The sequence below is a fragment of the Eretmochelys imbricata genome, chromosome 6 (genome assembly GCF_965152235.1).
Source record: "Eretmochelys imbricata isolate rEreImb1 chromosome 6, rEreImb1.hap1, whole genome shotgun sequence".
NCBI classification, from domain to species: domain Eukaryota; kingdom Metazoa; phylum Chordata; order Testudines; family Cheloniidae; genus Eretmochelys; species Eretmochelys imbricata.
Genome location: NC_135577.1, coordinates 89,487,502 through 89,507,633, shown reverse-complemented (window position 1 = coordinate 89,507,633; position 20,132 = coordinate 89,487,502). Strand labels below are relative to the sequence as shown.

The 20,132-nt window shown below is 42.5% G+C and overlaps 1 protein-coding gene across 1 annotated transcript in view; it reads right to left on the bottom strand.

The window, feature by feature from the left end:
* ZNF410 (zinc finger protein 410) overlaps positions 1 to 17,971 on the bottom strand; it is a 32,588-nt gene extending 14,617 nt beyond the window's left edge. The window contains exons 1-8 of the mRNA XM_077819110.1: positions 17,441 to 17,971; positions 15,589 to 15,776; positions 11,371 to 11,506; positions 10,949 to 11,167; positions 10,466 to 10,657; positions 9,193 to 9,352; positions 7,719 to 7,900; positions 4,441 to 4,530 (exon numbers count right to left, since the gene is read on the bottom strand). Coding sequence (XP_077675236.1) covers positions 4,441 to 4,530; positions 7,719 to 7,900; positions 9,193 to 9,352; positions 10,466 to 10,657; positions 10,949 to 11,167; positions 11,371 to 11,506; positions 15,589 to 15,621 — 1,012 coding nt within the window. The 5' untranslated portion in view covers positions 15,622 to 15,776; positions 17,441 to 17,971. The remainder of the gene's footprint in view (positions 1 to 4,440; positions 4,531 to 7,718; positions 7,901 to 9,192; positions 9,353 to 10,465; positions 10,658 to 10,948; positions 11,168 to 11,370; positions 11,507 to 15,588; positions 15,777 to 17,440) is intronic.
* Positions 17,972 to 20,132: the final 2,161 nt, after the last annotated feature.

The following is a 20,132-nucleotide window of genomic DNA, read 5'->3' as shown; positions in this document are numbered from 1 at the left end:
AAGTTAACTCTGCAGAGGCTGGAGGGAATTAAGCAGTTAAACGTGTATGTATCTGTCTGTGTGTGTGTAAATATGTAAAGTTCTAAGGACCAGTTAGTTTTGTTTTTGTTTTAAATAATGCCACTAAAAATCCATTTGACTCTTTAATTCAAAGTTGCAAAACTGACAGACCTTTTTGCTAGACACAGGTAATTAGTGTTGTTTGGCTTTGGGATTTGGCATTTAACCCTTAAAAGGTAACTCAATGCTTTACAAAATTTAAAATGTTTTTAAGTTGTGGCTGCAGCAGGGCAGTCAAAATCAGGAGAATATAAAAAAAATTTTTTTGGATTCTTTTTGTTTGTTTGTTTTTTGTTTGTTTTTGTAACAAAATAGCAGATGAGAGTTGTAGTAAAAAAAAAATTAAAAAAATGACTGTGCCTCTCTGAAGCAACAGCAGGGGTGAGGTGCACAGAACAAAAAGAAGCAATTTTAGAAACACTGAGTCTTAAAATGACTCTGAGTAATCAGACTGTCACTTTGATAAAGGTACATGAAAACTCTGTAAGCAAAAAAAAGAAATAGTGACACCTTATGTAAAAATGGATCTGGATAATGTTATATAAGTTAAACTATGGAAGGAATGTGCATTTGCCCCAGAACATGTGCAGGGTATATTGTAGAAGGGGCAAAAGAAATGCAAACATACCATGCTACTTAATTAAAATGCTATTAGGGCTCCAAAGGGAGCCACAATAGGTTGGGTTTTCTTTTTCAGATTGCTGTGTGTTTTGGAAGCAGAAGTTAAAAGTAATCAAAACTCTGGTGAAAGTTGATCGTGTCCCTTTTAAGATAGAGTCTCTGAGCTGCTGATGGCTTTAAATCCGAAAGCAGGAAGTTTCTGTGAAAATGCAAATTACTTAAATGATGAAGGAAGGAAAGAACTAGCAGCACAAAGGAGCTGCAGATAAAGGACATACCTGGTCAGCAAACAAATTGTCTAAATAAAAGGCATGGGATAACAAGATAATTTTAATAAATTTAATGATAATAAGTATCCCTGTAACAACGTATAGTGTGTATGATTTTTGGAAAAATCCTTTAAGGTCGTATGGTAATGATGCTTCTCAGTTATTACCTGTAAATAAAACTTAAAGCTTAACACAGCAAGAAAAACATTATAAACTTGGTCTGCTGTATAAGAAGGAAAACTCAGGGATTTAATGACTAAACAGTGGGATAATTTCCCCATAACCCTTAAAAGATAAAAGCCATTGAAACCTGGCCTGCCTATAGAACAAAAACAGGAAAATATGGGGGCAATTTCTCTGTTTTGCCTGCAATCAGCAAGGGTATTTGTAAAAGAAAGATTTTAAGCAATAATCTGCCACCCCAAAAGGGGTAGAAACATGTTCTTTTTGTCTTTCAGAAAATCAGGAAAAGCTGATGCCAGCTGAAAAGCAACCCAATACCATGAATCTACTGTCACAATAGAAATTGTGTTCTGTGTTCTATGTTTTGTCTTGTGTTTTGTCTTGTTGCTAGCACTGTTGTGTGTTTAAAAAAAAAAAAATACTGAAGACCTGCAGGAACTTAAAAATAAATTAAGCTTTCTGTCCCAGCTACAGGACAGCCTGATACAAAAACAAGTACATGCCAATGTAGACTTGGTCCAAATTGGTCTGGGTAACCTAAAAGGCCGATGGAATCTTTAGTAATGGCTTAATACTACCACATGGCTTATCCATAAGAAAAAAAAATATTAGAAATAGGAAACTACACAGCCATAGCTATGGGATGCACTGAAATGCAGATACTTGCACTAGCTACTTTGGAACACAAAATGTTCTGGGTCATATTGCGAAATATTAAGGGTTTGATGCATTTGTTAAAAAAGAAAGAGATCATTGTTTGACACTTATCAATATGAATGGATGCAATATGTTTCCAGTATTGTAAACCAGACTTGTTAATGGGAGAAATTGTTGTCAAAATTGCACACCAACAGTCCCTGGAGGCAAAGGTATTGAAGGTTAACCCACTCCCCATATTACACATGGGATCCTTTTGGCTACCCTGGACCTTGAGCCAGTGGGCTGGGGAGGGAGGGAAGCTATTGGACACTAGAGGTTGTACCGAATGGACTCCTCAAAAGTGGGTGTGCCTCACCTTGCCTGTTGCCCCAGAACCTTGTAGTAAAGATACATCACTAGGATCATGTATGTGGCATGAATTGGAATCACAAACTCAAATTGCCTCACAGTACCTTCTCTTGAATAGGCTACATAGAAAGTGACACTGACGATTATAAATCTTAGTGTCAAAAGGGGGATTATGTTGGATCATATTAAAGAAGTTCTGTATTAAAATCACAAATGGGTTTGATTCCCCATAGTTTAAATTCCAGGGTATTACTAATTAAGAGGTCTCTTGGTTTTTGGTACTGTTTCTCTCCCTCTATGTGTGAAACTTGCAAGCTGCTAATTGCGTTAGTACATTCTAAGACAGAGTCTATTCTCAAAGCAATTCACAGAGAGAGAGACTCAAAGCAATACTCTAACAACAGAAACAGCACCCAGAGACTCCCCGCCCTTTTGTTGTATTAACAATTGTGATTAAAATAGAGATAGAGGATGTATGTGGATGGATGCTTGGTGTGGATAATAACTGAATGATCAGGGAGGTGCCAGCCTAAGAATCCAGTGTCCAGCGGCTGAAGAAGGCGTCAAGTGGAAATAACAAGAGGACCCCCCCCACCCCCACCCCCGGAGGGCAGACTGGAATCCACCCAACAGCCTCAAGAATGGGAGAACCAAAGAACAAGATAACATCTTGGAGCCGTCAGGAATGTGCTATCTGCTGATTGATTCAGCAACAGCATGAAGCAGCAATTCCCATAGACTGGCATAGGAAGAAATTCCTATAAAAATAGACTCTAAAAAATGAGAACTTTGGGGGTCTGATTCTGCAAACCAACTTCCAGGAGCATCAGATGAGCATCTGACAAGGCCCTGCTCCCTCCTCATGTCCAGGCCACCTGGCCAGTGGCTTGGCATGAGCAACTCTAAGGCCGGTAACTATGATAACAACCTTGCAGAACCTGTGTGTGTGTGTGTGTGTGTGTGTGTGTGTGTGTGTGTTTGTATGAATGAATGTGTGACTCAATATGAGACTGAATGGAATGTTATAACTATAACTAACTGCTTACTATGATTCTTTCTGTATTCACAATAAATGTGGTATTTTGCCTTTTTCCCTTTAATAAGATCCTGCTGGTTTTTATTTTATTGGTACAACACACTTAAAGGGCAAGTAGTACCGTATATACTCGTTCATAAACCAAATTTTTTTTAGTAAAAAAGGGAAGCATCAGAGAAGGGGGTCATCTTATGAATGGGTATAGAGAGGGGAGAGGTGGGACACAGCCCCTCCCCGCAACAGAGGGAGCAAGGAGAGGCAGCACAGCCAGCAGAGCCAGAAGGGAAGAGGCAGGGCCAGAGTCTCTCCGCTTCTGACCTCGCTGCGCTCCCCCCAGCCTCCGAAGCAGCTGCAGCTCTGGCCCCGGCCCACCGGAGCAGGCTGCAGCTGCGACGCCCCGCCCGGCCCTCGCCAGATAAGGTGGGAAGGGATGGGATGGGGAGTGTGTGGGGGTCCCAGGCTAGGGTCATGTGGGGGGTGGTCATAGGGGTTACTCCCCTGACCCCCAGCTTCTCCCCCCCAAAAATTTCCCCACCAGTTGATGTCCCGGCCCCTAAGGGTAAGCAGCTGGCACGCCGGGACACTGTTTACTTTGGTTTACTTCCGTGCCTGCGGAGGCTCGAGGTAAATAAACCATCTCAGCCCGCCAGCAGCTCATCCTGATGGCCCGGGAGCCAAAGTTTGCCGACCCCTGAATTATAGGGTCAGCTTATGAATGGGTCATAAAAATTTTCCCTTTTTACTTATCCATCGTGGGGGAGTCTGCTTATAAACGAACCGGCTTATGATCGAGTATATACGGTAATCAGCTTAATCTGCTGCAAGGGAGATTTAAATTAGATATTAGAAATACTTTCTAATCATAACGGTAGTTAAACACTGGAACAGGTTTCTAAGGGAGGTCGTGGAATCCTGTCATTGGAGGTTTTTAAGAACAGATTAGACAAACACCTATCAGGGATGGTTTAAGTATACTTGGGTCTTGCCTTAGTACACAGGAGTGAACTATATGACCTCTCAAGGTCCCTTCCAGACCTACGGTTCTATGATCCTATAATGACAGAGACTGGCAGAGGGTGGAGATCACAAGATCCAGGACAGGGCAGATACCAGGTACAGGACACGTTGTCCATGAAGGAAGTACTAAAAAAAACCCACAACACCACAAAGAACAGTTCCACAGAAAATAGGGGATTTTCTACTGAAAACTAGACCAAAATACTGCAACACAGACATTTAGCATATAGGCCTCATCTATCCTACCTGAGTGGACAACCAGGTGTTTCCGAAGGCTGGAGTATTCAGCAAATGAACGACCACATCCTTGTGCCTCACACAGGAAGGGCTTTTCTCCTGTATTGCATGAAACACAAGTTCTTAGGCATTAACACCTGTACAACATTTTATCTTCCAACCTCTTGTAACATCCCTCATCCACATTCATTCCTCCCCCTTGGCCTTACATTACAGCTACCAAAGTTCACCAAGAAGGCAGACTCCTTATGAATTTGTTTAATGCAACTTCTTCATTGGCTGTCAAGAGTCTATGCTGAAACTCCTTCTCCTCCAGTCTGAATGTGACTCTTCCATAGCATTTCCAGCCCATGACTCACAAAAAGAAGCCAATCAGGGCTCAGCTTGTCCATCTGTTTCTTAAAACATCTTTCCAGTATTAGGTGCCCACAAAGTAACACAATATTCCAGGTGTGGTTCCATAAGAACTATGTAGAAACTGACTACAACCCTGGCTGCTCTGAGATGTCATGCTCATCTCTATGCAGCTCAAAAATCACATGGGCTTGATTTGTTGCCATACCATATTTCAAATCCATATCTGAATTTTCTGATTACTATCATCCCTTAGATCTCTTTCAGTCAATACTGCTTCTTAGTTTTCTGCCTCCCACAGAATATCTGTGTTTGGGCTTATTATTCCCCAGATGTATTTGTTTTCATATTCCTAGGCGGAATCTCATTGCTATTTCCTTCTCATATGTCTAATCTTTATAGATCCCTTTGTATTTCTCCAACCTCATCGGCGTTCTCATCTTCCAATTTAGAATCATCTATGAATTTCATTAACCTGTTCTTAACCCTCTTCAAGGTCACTAACGAGGATGTTAAATAAAATTAGGACAAACAGATGCCTGCAGCATCCATTAGAGAACTGCTCACAACTCAGTACACTGCTGCTTATTATTACCCCTTAATCACAGCCCTACAGACAAATTTTATGCTATGCATCAGTCACTGCCAAGGCAATTTGAAATACTTCACACAAGAATAATGAGACATTGTGTCAGATGATATAGAAAAATCCTTGTATATTATATCTATCACATACCCTTCATCCAGTAATTTTGTAAATCAGTGAAAAGAGTGCTCATATATTTAATGTGACTTCTTCTTTCTAACTCTTCTCCCATGCAATTTATTGCTTGGCTTATTAGTTATTGGGGTATTTGATATATCTGAAAGGGATTCAGGTAACATGCTCTGACCTGTACTGTGGTAGTGAGAGCGTGCATAAGATTCTCATCAGCCATTTATGTAACTTCCACAATCTTGCTCAAGATATAAATATTAGGAAGAAAAATTAGTACTGATGACACCCAATCAGTGGCTCAGCATATAGTTCTATCTATAGAAATAGATGGTGGGTTTGTTTGAACACAACCACAACTTGGAACTGTCTTCATGTTTGGTACATGAGGACAGTTCCCCCAACTTCCTTAAGTCTCATTTAATTTACACCAAAGCAAACATTTGCCACTTATTGCTAGCCACGATTTGGGAACAACTGGTCCGAGACATTTTTTAGTTTAGATATGCTACTTTCTGCTGGGTTCTGAAGTCACAGTATACACAACATCAGGGCCAACAAACCTTAGCCCTCCCTGCAGAGAAAGATTAACAAAGTAGAAAACTGAGTCCAAAGACAACCCCAAACACACTATCACTACACATGCAAAACTTCACTATTCTGGTATATCACTTTCCATTACATCCCAGCTCCCATCCTTCAATTGTATGTTCTCTAGTTAGACAGTAAACTCTTCAAAGCAAGGATCTTGTCTTCATAGACATCCACAAAGCACATAGCACACTGGTGCAATATAAAACAAAACACGAGAATGGAGCACGTATGTTCTGTGCTGCAGAAGTGTTTGTGGAACTACACTCAAAATCTGAGCTTTCATTTTAATAAAGTTGTTTTCAGCCTTTGCAATTGTAAAAGTAATTTTAAAACATTAACTGAGTAAGAACTGATGCAGTGTTCTCTTCCTGAGTCTCCAGTCTCAAACAATATTCTCAGACACACAGACTGCCCCGTACATTTCAATCGATTGTTAACACTGAAACCTAAAGATTTCAGTTTAAATGTCAATGTTGGGGACTATTAAACTATTGAACGTTTTAGCACATCCAGATAATGTGCTTAACTCAATTACACACTGACTCCCCATACTTTTCTAGGAATATAAAGCCCCAAATACCCACTACTTAGCTGCCAAGATCTTCAGCTAGTCCCCCAATTTCTATGATGCAGATCTGGACTGTCAATGTAAAAATCTGCAGCATATTAAGAACTGAAAATGTGTGGAAACTTAAAAATAAATTTAATGTATACTACAACAAACAGGGGCTACAGTACAATTGAATTATTCATTTTTATATTTATTAGAAACCTTCATTTTTTATTTTAAATGTAATTGTCATAGAATTCAGGTCCAGCTGGATGCCGAGGGCCAAGCATACAGCAGTACACCTTGATTAGCATAGCATTTGTGGAGCACTTTACATTATCAGAATGCTGTACTAAGCATTATCATTGCTTCTTCCTAATAGACCTTTCAGCTATGATTTTTGATCCTTTCCTCTCTAAACATTGCCTCTGTAGACATTTCTCAACATATTTAACTTTTATTTTACAGGTAGCACAGGTAATGAGGGAGCTAAATTCAAGTTAATCTAGATTCTATCAACAAGTTCATGTTTAGGTCTCATTTAAATTTATACCAAAGCAAATATATGTCACCACTTGAATCAGTCACTAGTCCAGTTAGGACTGTATATCTAAATTCAACAGCAGCAAGGACATGGGGCTAGGTCAGGACTCACTCTGGACAAGTATCTCAACCTACTTTGCCTCTTTACTCATAAGAATTTAAAATGACTTCTCCAAAAACCCTTAAAATGCCAATTTTCAGTTATCATCCACCTGAGAACCACAGTCTTCTGAGAATTTAAAAAGGTCCTGGGACTGATTTAGGAGGGAAAACAGAAATTTATATAGTTTGGCTAAGTGACAACTAAAAGAGGAACATGATAAAAGTATACAGCATCTGAAGGGTGTAAACTCCAAGAAGAGAGGAATTATGTAAGGTACTGCACAAGTAAACAGGTGGTTAATCACATTGATAAGTGATCGTAAGTTGGAAGATGAGGATACCAGCGAAGGTACATATGGACACTGGTCTCCCTGGACCATTTCTTGGGGAGTGTTTCCTTAATGAAGAAGATCTGGGATTTAAACGCACCAGTATGAATCCGCAGGTGGTTCTTCAGATTCCCAGCTGTTGTGAACTGCTTCCCACAGCCCACCTCAGTGCAGACAAATGGTTTCTCACCATTGTGAGTTCGCATGTGTACCTTCAGCCTTTGCAGGACATAGAAGCTTTTCCCACAACCTTCTGCTGGGCAGGTGAAAGAACGATCATTCCTGAGAGGCAACAAAAGAACTGCAGCAATGGGTTACGAAACAATTTTCTCAGGAATATTCAACTCTGCTGCAACATCTGTTTTTTAAATAAGGTTTCTACCTTTCACTCACTTTTCAACTGAAATGAATGGAGGCACAAGGAAATTAAGTGACCTAACCAGGTAAGTGTCTTAAATCTGTATTTAACTAGATTACTCATTAAGGAGCTTCTACCACATGGTCAGAAGTTGTAAAATCTGTTGGAAAAAGAAAACAGAAAATAAGTCCAAGCCTCTTTGGCTTATATCACAAGTTTTTTGCAACCTCAACTTTGTTTGGGACAGATGACCTTGTGCAAGGCAACATAATGCACAGATGTGATAACATTCCCCCATATGCCAGAGTTCGACGTAGCAACACCCTTACTATAGCTGGGATTGGGATAGGAGTGCTACATGAACACGAGATGGGGAAGCTGAGTTAACATTGTCCGTCACACAGGATATTTTAGATAGCTCCACTTTAAAATATCATTAACGACTAGCAGGAAGAGCCTAAATCCGGCTTACTTTTTTCAATGTATGTGGCATAGAGATGACTCTAACACATACAGTCACACTGTTCTAGTTTCTGAGGGGAGAGCCAAATTTAGAGATCGGCTCAACAGTTACCATTCCTTTCAATTTCTCTGTTTTGTTAAGTTAGTATGAACTCTTGAGTCTTTTCTTTTTTGGGACAGGTGTGAATATAAGAGACAGTGCCAAGGTGAGGAGGCTCAAAATTCAAGAACCCTGTTTTCCTGACTTTGGATTTAAATACCATACCGCAGCCCAGTCTCATTTTCTTTGTGCGCTCCCTTCCACCAAAAAAACCCAAGTGAGTCAATATTTTTCTAGAAACACTTGGGCCAGTTCCAGCCTATTCAGCAACACTTTTTCCTTTTAATTTTCAAGTTTACATTAATAATGTTTTCTATGAACTAGGAGCTTTTCTGTAAAGAGGTCAGCTTTCCCTAAGCCACAGTGGATTTCATGGAGGATAAAGGGAATTTTCAAAATAAACATTTTTCTGTACTGGATACCCTTCCAGCCAGGCTGAGTGTGTGCAAGAGGGGCGTTGACCATAAACCCTTGTTAGGGAGACCATTCAGCAGCTAAATCTGGGTTTTACTCAATTTTGAGTTTCCCTTTGCCCTTCAGCTTCGAAGAAAGATTTTACACAATGGGAATTAATAAATGATGTTTTGTATAAAGATTGGGAATTTCTGTAAGGTCTTGCTTGGTCACCATAGCAGAGATCTCTGCTCTACTCACCTGTGAGTTTTTAAATGATATTTGAAGTGGGCTGGCCACACAAATGTCCGATCACAGCCCTCAACTGTGCACTTCAGCTTCTTCTCTACGCGGGACAGGTGAGGGATGGGGCTGGAATCTTTCGGCTGCCCATCTCCTGAGCAAAGATGAACACTTTCACCTAGAACAGAACAGAAAGAACTGTCAAAGTCCACAGCGGAGATGGATTACTGTATGAAAGAGACAGGATAACCCTGAGTATAATCCAGGCCTATAAACCAGATGTGTTCCTGGTTATCATGTATTTACCTAGTCCTAAAAACTAGATATTTCTACCCAGCCCATTGCAGGGACCACATACATGTCTACCTATCTTCCCAAGCCTATAAACTATTCCCAGCAAGGTACCATATCATATCAGCTGCCTCCAGATCAGATTAATGATAGGGAGTGTGTAATGCTGAGAGATCAGAGGCCACAGATATCAACTAAATAGTAATATTAGGTTACTTCAACTATCCAAATATTAAATAGTCAAATGTCACCTCTGGATTCAGTCAGGATAAGCTATTTCTCAACACTTTAAATGACGACTTCTTGGAACAGCTAATTCTAGAGCACAGAAGAGGACTTAATTATTTCAAGATATAATTGTAGTTAAGCCATTAAGTGACCACAATATAATTAATAGATCAAACAGGCATTCCTCAGAAAACTGAATACCAAACCTAGTTAAGCCACTAGAAAGGCACATAAAATAAAGCAGGCAATATGAAAAATGGACATTATGAGGATTAAAAGGTAATTTGAAGACCACAAACTGTATACAAGAAGAAACAACAAAAGATTCTTTAAGCAGATCAGAAGCAGGAAGCCTGCAAGAGAATTGGTGGGTCTACTGGATTACCAGGGAACGAAGGAAGCAATTAAGGAGGTAAGGACACTGCAAAGAAATTAAATGATTGTCTTGCATCAGTCTTCACCCACAGAAAATTTTGGGGAGATACCTTTGGAGTAGGTATTACAGTTGAAGAACTGCTTTGAACTCAAACTATTGAACATATTTTCTTAGAAAATTAAATCTGTATGTTTTCAGTCCTAAGAGATACTGAAACCTTGCTTTAACAGAAAGCCTTAATACAGCCTTAACTATAGAGGTGCTAACAATGCCACTATAACGATGTTGTCTATTTAGAAACTATCCTGCAATCAGATAGGATACACAACTAAAGCTACAGCTAGTTGCCTTTAACAGAAGGTTAAATCTTTAAGATAGTAACAAGACATCACCTACCATTATTGCTTGCTTTGGCATTCTTTGCGAGCTGTGCTCGAGTGGCAGCAATCAAACTGTCATGGGCCAATTCCTGCACTCGGAGAAACCATGGGGTACTACTGTCGGTACTGTCATGGGAGAGAAAGTCATTCCCAGAATCCTCTGCTTCATCCTGAACAAACACCAGGTGCTCTGCTGGACAGCCCAGGCCTGGAAGAGATGGCAGCTCCATGAGACAGAAAGATAGTCAATGAGAGGGGACTCTCTTGCTTCTCAGAATCTAATATCCATGGTACAGACATAATATTTGCATTAAGTCTCCACTGACCTCTGTATTGTGGAAAGCTGCTGATGGTTACATGCTCCTGAATAATATCCACCAATACCCAGAAAATTTCATATTTCCCCTTCATAAGCAGCTGGGACAAAGATGCATTTGTATCTCCCGCATTCTACTGTCTGAAACAGATCCAGCCAGATGACAACAAGAAGGGGAATTACCTGCTCTTGTTAGGTTGAGAAGAATAAAGGAAGTGCTGTCACTGGGCTGGAGGTCTTGCAATAAACCGGAAGGCTCTGGACTTGACAGGAGCTCAGGTGGTTTCTGTACTGTTTGTGCCCTTGTCTCCTCGCCGTCAGGGCCTACATTTACCTGAAGGCTTCTCAAGACAGCAGATGAAGGAACATCTTTGGAGGAGTTAGTGTGACTTGGAGAATCATCTAGTGAAGAGAATGAGATCACAGATCTTTAAGTAGCAAAGCTCCACCATTAATGAAGAAGTCCTAATAACTCTTCTGAACCTATCCCTCCTCCACCACCAGGATCCCTTCTCAGCAAGAAGTAGGGAGAACATGCTGCAGTGGCACAGTGGAGACAGCTATATAAATAGCACTCCCACACAAACCTGTACCATAGATTTTACCTGGCAACATCAGTCTGTTGCATTCTGAGGTCTCAGTCACAGGAAGAAGGGAGAGACAGGTGATGCCTTTAGGTTCTGATTCCACCAGCCCCCGCCCCAGTGGAATAGATGTGTTCTGAACAAATTGAACCAGCAGCTGAAAAAGAGAGGATCTTGAAAATAGGATTCAGCAGTGAGCAAATCTGTTTATAGCACAAGGTTCCAATGAGATAACAAAAGACATTGACTTAGGCTTCCTCTACCTTGTAATACACACAGAACCCAACCCAACATTCTTGGAAGTCCATGGAAGTCTTCCCACTTACTTCAGTGGGAACTGGATTGAGTCCATAATTGAAAAATTTAGCATTTATACATGACATCCCCAATTATTTCATGAGATTGATAATCTTGATTTTTCTTTAGAAATTCAATAAGAGAGACTAGCTCACTATAGGTAGTAGTGATGTCTATTATTAAAGCTGCATATTACTTGCCATTACAACCCTCATTTTCTGTCCCTTATCACTGTCAAGCTCTAACCTTTCAATCCAAAATTTTCCATGTTTAATCTCTGGCTCAAGTTGATTTAACAACAATTATTTTTAAATCAAAAATGGATTAGCCCTTTGCAAGAATGTAGGGAGTAAAACAGTAGGGAGCTCTGTCAATATAATAAATATTTTTGGGATAACCCTAGCATATCAAGGGTTTGGAGCAGGAACCAAAAATTTGACAAGAAACTAATCCTGAAGTCAGAGAAGTGTCCCTCTGAAAGTCTGCCCAGATTTGGCCAAGTTCTGAGCTGTAGAATTTGTACATTGTTTACTCATTCTCTCTTCATCACAAAATCTCTAAGTTCAAACTCTTGCCACACTACACTGGGCATGTTCCTGGGCCCCTCTAAACCTCTGTCATTCCAAAGTGAAAGCAAAGTTTTACTTCCAGGACATTGACAGAAAAAAATTGATCCTCTCACCATTGTCAAATTCCACCCACAAATCAAAACACCCTTTGACCTACAGAAGAAATAGTGGGCTAGGAGCCAAGAGACCATTAATTCCAGGCCAACCTTTTCCAATGACTCACAATAATTCTGAGCACTACTCAACCCTTATTATCAAGCAAGGCATCAAAACCTCACACCTAAGAAAACATGAGGATAAATTCCTGGGGAACAGAGAGGCTGCACAAGGTCACTTCTGGCAGATCTACAAAGAGAACTCAGATCTTATCGACTTAAGACATTCTGCCTCAGAAAGAATATGCCAAATCTATGTGCTTGGGGTCTCTAAAATGGAGCTACTCCTGCTTGCATTCACAAAATACTTTGAAACCCACATATGGATGAGAATCATTAAAAATATACCACTCAGGAGTCTTATCCTTCAGTTCCGTGCTCTGTCCATTAGACCACAGAGCCAGGACTAGAATCCAGGAATCCAGACACCCAGCATTCTACCGCTGTCTAATAAATAAATATATGATGGAATTTCTATGTCCTTTTAAATTAAAAAGATAAAATTCCAAAAGAAATCTTAAGAGAACTTTACCCTTATTGTGATATAGCCTTTAATTATATGTTCACATACAGCTCAGTGACTAAAGCTGGCTATCTGTAGGAGTTCTCCCCCTCATTACACACCTTCCAACTTTGCAACTAATGAATGAGACAGAGGGCTGCAGACAGAGAAATAATGGTTGCATGATAAGGGGACTGGTCTGGGACCAATAGAGCTGGGTTCCATCACTGCCTCTAACTCAGACTTACTATGAGATGGGGAGTATGTCACTATATAGACTAATTAACAGAGGTAATTGTGACAGATATAGCAACCCCATGTAATATCTTTGGGCACCATACTGCTGAAAGCTTATAAATAGTTTATATATGATGGTGTTCTGCTTCTTGAGGATGGGTTACCATAGCTCCTACAGGACCTAAAAACAGTGGGGGACGATTAAGGCGAGTAACTGAGACTAAACAACTCAAGAGAAGTTCCACCCCCAAGGCAGTTTGCATATACTGGTTCAGGGTGGGTTTTCCAGACATTATGAAGCAAAGAAAGGGTTTTTGATATAAAAAAAATGAGCTTGAACTGACTTGTGGAATTCTTTTGGATCCGGCAAATGGACACGACCTTCTGTCCAATGGGGCCCCAACCCATGTGGAAAGGTTGGAATGACTTTGGCCTATTTAAGCCCCAAGAGACTGATGGATGACTCCTGATATGGTTAGTGTGTTTAAATCTGCTTATTGTTTTTATTACATTTTCTTTTAAATGCTTTTACCTTAAGAATAAAATTGCTTGCTTAGAAAGAGCTGTGTGGTAACTTGTAACTGCTGGCAATACATATATTCATAGCCTTCAGAGAGAAAGCAAAGCAAGGTTCTTGCCTTTAGGCAGACTGGCTTATTGGGGATATTACAGTGTAAGGCAGGGAGCTGTGTAGCCTTAAAACCCTTGGTCAGAAGGAAATGGGACATGGGTCCCTATCCAGAGACAGGTGATGGATGAAGACCAGTCTAGCTGCTCCTCGAGTGGGGGAAGGGGAAAATACCGGTGCAGTTACAATAGTGAGTACTGTCACAGTTTCAGGGTGCGTGCCTCATTTTCTGTGTACCCAAAATTACACACTCTGAGCTTTATTTTCAGAAGTGCTGAGCACTCACAAATCCAAATGAAGTCAATGGGAGCTGCCAGTCTTTTAAACCTCTGCAAAATTAGGTCCTAGGCATCTTAAATTGAGAATTATATTACACCCAAAATTAGTGGACCCCTGAAATTTCAGGCCCTAATTTATCTATATCTTTACCAGCTCCCCCACCTCCCTAACTCTCTAAGATATTGTGAAGATAATTTAAATTGGTGTGGCACTCAGAGGGCCATATGCAAGATGAACTGGGCCAGAATCCAAAACCCAATTTAAAAGATCATCAATTCTTATTAGTTATAATACAAGTAACATCCAGAGGCCTCAATCAAAATTGGGGACCATTTTGCCAAGTGCTCTATAAACACATATTAACAGATATTCCCTCTCCTGAGATCTTACTTTTTAGTTTAAGACAAGATTCAACAACAGGGTGTGGTTAACAGACTTGCACATCTTGATAGCTTAGTCATTCAAAGTTACTGGGGTGGTTTTTTAAGATATAAATATGAAATATTAAATTATATCCATAGCCCCTATTGCATGCCATGAAATATATATTAATATAATGAAATGTGGCCTGGCTTATTACTAGAGATACTTTAAAAAAAGATTTCCTCCTACAAGGCGGCTTTGGCTGAAACCATCCATCCACATGTAGTAACGTTAGGCTATTAGATGTGGTCAAAAGCAACAGCAGAAAGTCTCTTCTAACAGAGAGAGTCTTTTAGTTTTCCCCAGCATAATGACACCATAACAGTATGCAAAACCAATAGGATAAAAGCAGCAGGCACAGGTAAGAGTATCAAATCTCCCTTATTACAAACATTCTCAAAGAGATGATCTTAAACACCACAATGGCTTTTTTTAAATCCTTCCTCCCAAACATTATCAAATTGACCCCCTCCCAACTCCACCACAAACAATCCAAGGACAGTCAAACATTTTCATAAAGTTGTCACATCTTAACAGAGAAATAGTCTCAGGGACACCTCCCTTCCCATTCACAATCACTTGATATCCCTGGGACAATTAAAGAGATTGATCGCATGGAAAAGTCACATTAAGAAGGTATGTAATGCCTTTTTAGTTTCTTTTAATGCAATTTTGAAGCTGGAATGAAAGGGGAGCCACAAGCACCATGTGACCAGCCAGCAGTCTGAACAAAGATTTGGAAACTTCTGGAATAACCCGAATTCCCAGAATCTAGTAGCGTCCCTCTGGCAGGAGGGAAAGAAGTTGTTACAAGGATTAAAAAACAACAACAACAACAACAAAAACGGGAAAATATATTTTCTCAGCCACCGTTATTTTATTCAAAAATGGCTGATGAGACTTTGCTCAAACGAAAAAACAATCCAAAAAGTCAATACTTTACAATATTATAAACTACTAAAAATGTCTGATTATAAGAGAAAATATTCTGCAATCTTAAATATAGGGAGTGCTATCATTATCTGCTATGTTTAGGTAGTTTTGAGGAATTACCGTCTACATGGCAAACTGCCTCTTCTGCTGAACTTAAGAGTTGGACCATGAAACAGAAACCAAGTCAGGAACTGAACCCAGTTCTGAGCTGCTTACCTCTGGTTTGGATTCTAACTCATCCGATAACATTGATTCAAGTTTCCGATTCCTGCAGCTGTTCTGGGCAAGGCACAAGTTTAGAATTCAGAGTGAACAGTCCCCTCTGATTATTCTCATAGTCTCCTAGCCTTTAAGCAGTGCAGTCTTCCTGCAAGAAGCTGTGCTAGGCAGATATTCAATTTAACCTAAAACAAATAAAAGAATGGAAGTGTAAGCAGCTGAGACCTATCACTCATGAATCAAAGTAAAAAAATGTATGAGTATTGTTAAGGAGTACAAAATCCCTGTCAATATGGATGGTCTCTCCAGTTTCTTGAGGTTCTGTTTTACACTCATCTTGGTGTTTACAGTACTATCACAACGGTATCAGAATGCTAACAAAACAGTCTAAAGACAAATTCAATTTTAAAAAACTAGTCTCTATGCCTCCCTTCTATTATCTAATTTAAGACTACACAGAGTAAAAAAAGCAGTACTTTCTGTTGCTTATATACAGAGAAGCATTGCCAAGCCATTCTTCAGGGGCTGTTGCAAACATCTGGGCTTATTCAGATTGTCGGTGGAATGAAATTCCATAGCCAAGGATCCATAATCAAGAAAGCTCTGCTAACCTGTTCCCAAAAAGTCATCTGTTTTCTGATTGTCAAAAAGTCCCTGATGTTCACAGATCTCTTTTGATTTAATTTCACCTCAGGTCTCATACACACTGCACCTATAAATTAACCATGCTATTTTTTCTACAAATTAGGAAGGAAGCTAGATATATTTTTGTTCCCATTTCTGGAAAGTGCTCAGATACGAGTGATAGGAATCAGCAAGAAAATTATTATATCCAGTTCTCCTGCTCCATCAATATCACAGCTTCTTGCAAGTCCTAAAAAATGTAATAATCTGAAAAAACACAAGTTCTCATTCCAGGTCAGATCAGCACAAAAATTATTATAGAGCCCTCTTGTAGGACTCCCCATGGGTTGTCTGTCCAGATATAGGATGCTCTAGGCAGAAGCCATGTCTTGTACTAACTGTACAGTGACAAGCCCACTGACTGAACTTAATAAGTAAATAATCATAAAATAAAAACAGGGATTAAAGCTTCAAGGGGACTCCTGGTACTTTGTTCATGTTCTAAGATCCCCTTTGCCTTTCAAACTGCAGACTTGGCTGGGTCATTCATCGGTCAGTGGCCATCACACCCAGTGAAATAAGCTACTACCTAAGGGATGCAGGGACCAACCAAGTTGCACTGGTTACGTTACAGGAGCGAAGAAGCCCGGGTCCCTAGTGCGGCTCTGCAGCCCTTCCAAAGCGGTCTGAGATTTCAATATGACCCTTCCTGGCATCAGTGTTACACACGCCAGCACCACAGCCAGCCTCACACGGTGTCTGCGGGCGCTGCCCAGAGCAGCTGGCGGTCGAAATAAGCCAAGGCCGTGAAGACAGACAAGTGGGCCGCGACGGGCCGGGAGAGCCCGAGGCCAGGCCGGGAGAGCCCGAGGCCAGGCCGGGGACCGGGCCGGACGGAACCGAGGGAGGCCCCAAGACCCACAGGCACAGTTGTGTGGGCGAGAAGGGGGGTGTGTGTGTGGCACACACGCGCTCCCACGCCGCCCCCCTCGGGGCAGGCTCCCCCTCAGCGCGGTTGCCTGCCGGGTGTGTTCCCTTCTGAGCCCCGCTCCCCAGCTTCAGCCCCTCCGGGGAGGGCTCCAGCCCCCGAGAAAGGGGAGAGCCAGAACCGCCCCGCTCGAGCCCCCAGGTTCGGGGGAGCAGCAGAGCCCCGGGGACGGGACTGATCCGCGCGCACCCCAATTCGGAACCCCCACCCCCTTCTGACTCCCCCCACAATTCTTACCGGCATCTCAGAACCGCACGGATGTGACGTAAGCCCAAGCCGGAAATGCCGAGGCGTTCAGCAGCTCTATGGTCTGGGCGATTTTCCAGGCTGGCGAAGGCCTCAACTCCATGACGCAGGCGGCTCGAGCGGTTACAGGCACCGCCCGAGCCGCGACACCACATCCGGTTCCGGTTTCCAGCCGGGCAGGGGAAAAGGAGCCTCGTCTGCGGATGAGGCCCTAGAGCGCCGTAGCTCTGGCGCTGCGTCAGCCTCTCTACTCCTACAGGGGGAATCGCATCGCCCCCGTGACCCGGAACCCGCACCAAGCATGCCAGTGTCTCTGGGGCTCTTAACCCTGCTCCCGCCGCTGCAGGCTCCCTGCCCCTCTACTCTAGGGTGGACAATTTTCTGATTGCAGAAATCGGAACACCCAGGCCCTGCTCCCGCTCATTCCATTCCCCCCTCCCTCTGTGGCTCATTCATTTTCACCAGGCGGGGAGGGGGGAGCAGGGGATCGGGGTGCAAAAGGGGGTGAGGACTTGCTGGGGGTGCAGGCAGGGGCTCTGGGCTGGAGTATGGGAGGGGGTGTGGGCTCTGGGAGGAAGTTTGGGGGTGGGCTCTGGGAGAGGGCTCAGGGCTGGGGCAGGGGGTTTGGGCTCCAGGCAGCACTTACCTCAGGCAGCTCCTGGAAGTGGCTGGCATTGGAGCTAGAGAGGTGGGGGGGGGGCTCTTCTCACTGCCATAGGTCCCGCCCCCACAGCTCCCATTGGCCGGGAAGCTGCAGAGCCGGCACTCAGTTTGGGGGCAGCATGTGGCGCCCCTGTGGCCACCTCTGCGCCTAGGACTCAGATATGCTGGCCACTTCTGGGAGCCACGCAAAACCAGGGCAGGCAGGGAGTCTGCCTTAGCCCCGCTGCACCACCGACCAGACTTTTAACGGCCCTGCCGGAGACCCTTTTCAACTGGGCATTCTGGTTGAAAACCGGACACCTGGCAACCCTACCTGGGGCCAGCCCGGGTTCTGCGGCCACCTTCTTAGCCTGGTTCAGGCAGCCCAGCCCAGATCCCTCCCGCTCCGCATGGCCTGGTAAATGGGCTGCCTGGACCCAGCCTGCTCTGCAGGAGCTCTGCTGCCAATCCTGGCCCAGCGCTCTTTCACCAGCCTGTCAGGCAGTGTCCCAACCAGCTCCAGTGTACAACAGTCATGAGTCCCAGCCCCCCAAATCATGAACTGTTAACAAATAATACAACAGGGGTTCTTTTATTTAAATTTTCTTTAGAGCTCCCATCTTCCAGTTTTTCTCTGTAACCAGGAGGGCCAGACGCTATGGGGTTGGGTGGTTTGTTTTGTTTAAATTAAAGCTTAGATTCTCATATAATCACGTGACTCCAGAAGCAGAGGCTTTAAGAAAGTCACCCAATATCACAAGACTCATGATAAACTCATGTGCTAGAAACACTGAAGGACCCAAAACCTAGTCTCTTCTCTTCTGCCACCCCACACCCAGTCTGTCTTCTATGCTTGCAATCTTCTCCCTGTTACTCAACTTGCTCCCCTTCAGGCCATCCAAAACAGTGCTGGTGCCTTTTTCATAAGTTTATACTGCTCCAAGCAGTCTGGTCAGTACCAGTGACTGCTGTCTGTCACCAGTATTATCTCATTGTTTCTTTGTACTCCCCATTCTGTTTGTATCCATGTGCTATCTCTTATACTTAGATTGCAAGATCCTTGGGGCAGGGGCTATCTTTTTCTGTGTTTGTACAGCGCGTAGCACAAAGGCCTGGTTTATGACTCAGGCTCCTAGGCACTAAGGTAATACAAATAATGAATAGTAATACCACTAGCACCAGTGCCTGATGGGAGAACTGTCCAAGCTGGAAGTCTCCTGTATGCCTCCTTTCTACTAAAGGAAGATCTGTCCCTGTTGAGGACTCCCCCTCTATTTGACAAAGAAAGCCTGCTGCTTCCCACTATCCCTCCTTTCCAGTAGGATACATTTTTGTGTTTAGCAGGTACTGATTGCTTTCCTACCCTACTTGATATGCACCACAGCCCTTAATACATTAATCCTCACCACATCGCTGGGAGGTAGGGAAGTATGATTATCTCTGTTTTATAGATGAGAAACTGCCCAAGGTGTCACAGGAAGACTGCAACAGGGTAGAGAATTGAAACTTCGTCTCCTGAAGCCCAGGCTGGTACACTAACCACTGGACCATTTTTCCTCTCATCATACAGTACATCATCTTTTACGTTGGAATGTCATTTCACCATATATTAATACACATGAAACCACAAATTGTTGTGCTCCCATTCCTATTTTGATCGGCCTTAACCAATAGTGCTGAGCCAGTACTTGCAGTGAGCAATCTCAGAGATCTGTGGTTTCACAGCAGCTCACCAAGTTAGGGTTATTGAGCCAGTGAACTCACAAATGCACATCTTCATACAGCCCTACAAAGCTAGAGTGGATAAGCAGATAACCTTGCAAAGGCTCGTAACTTAGCTTTTGCCCAGCTACTGAATATGAAACCTCATTGAAATTTGCATATTGCCATTAGGCCAGTAATACAGAGTTTATGAAACAATGACCCTTGCAGCCTTGACACTAGCTCAGTATGCTAAAGCTGCAGAACGAACAGTCTCAAAGATTGGCCATCACATGCAGTCCTCAGCTAAAACCTCTCCAACGCATCATCAGTGATCTAC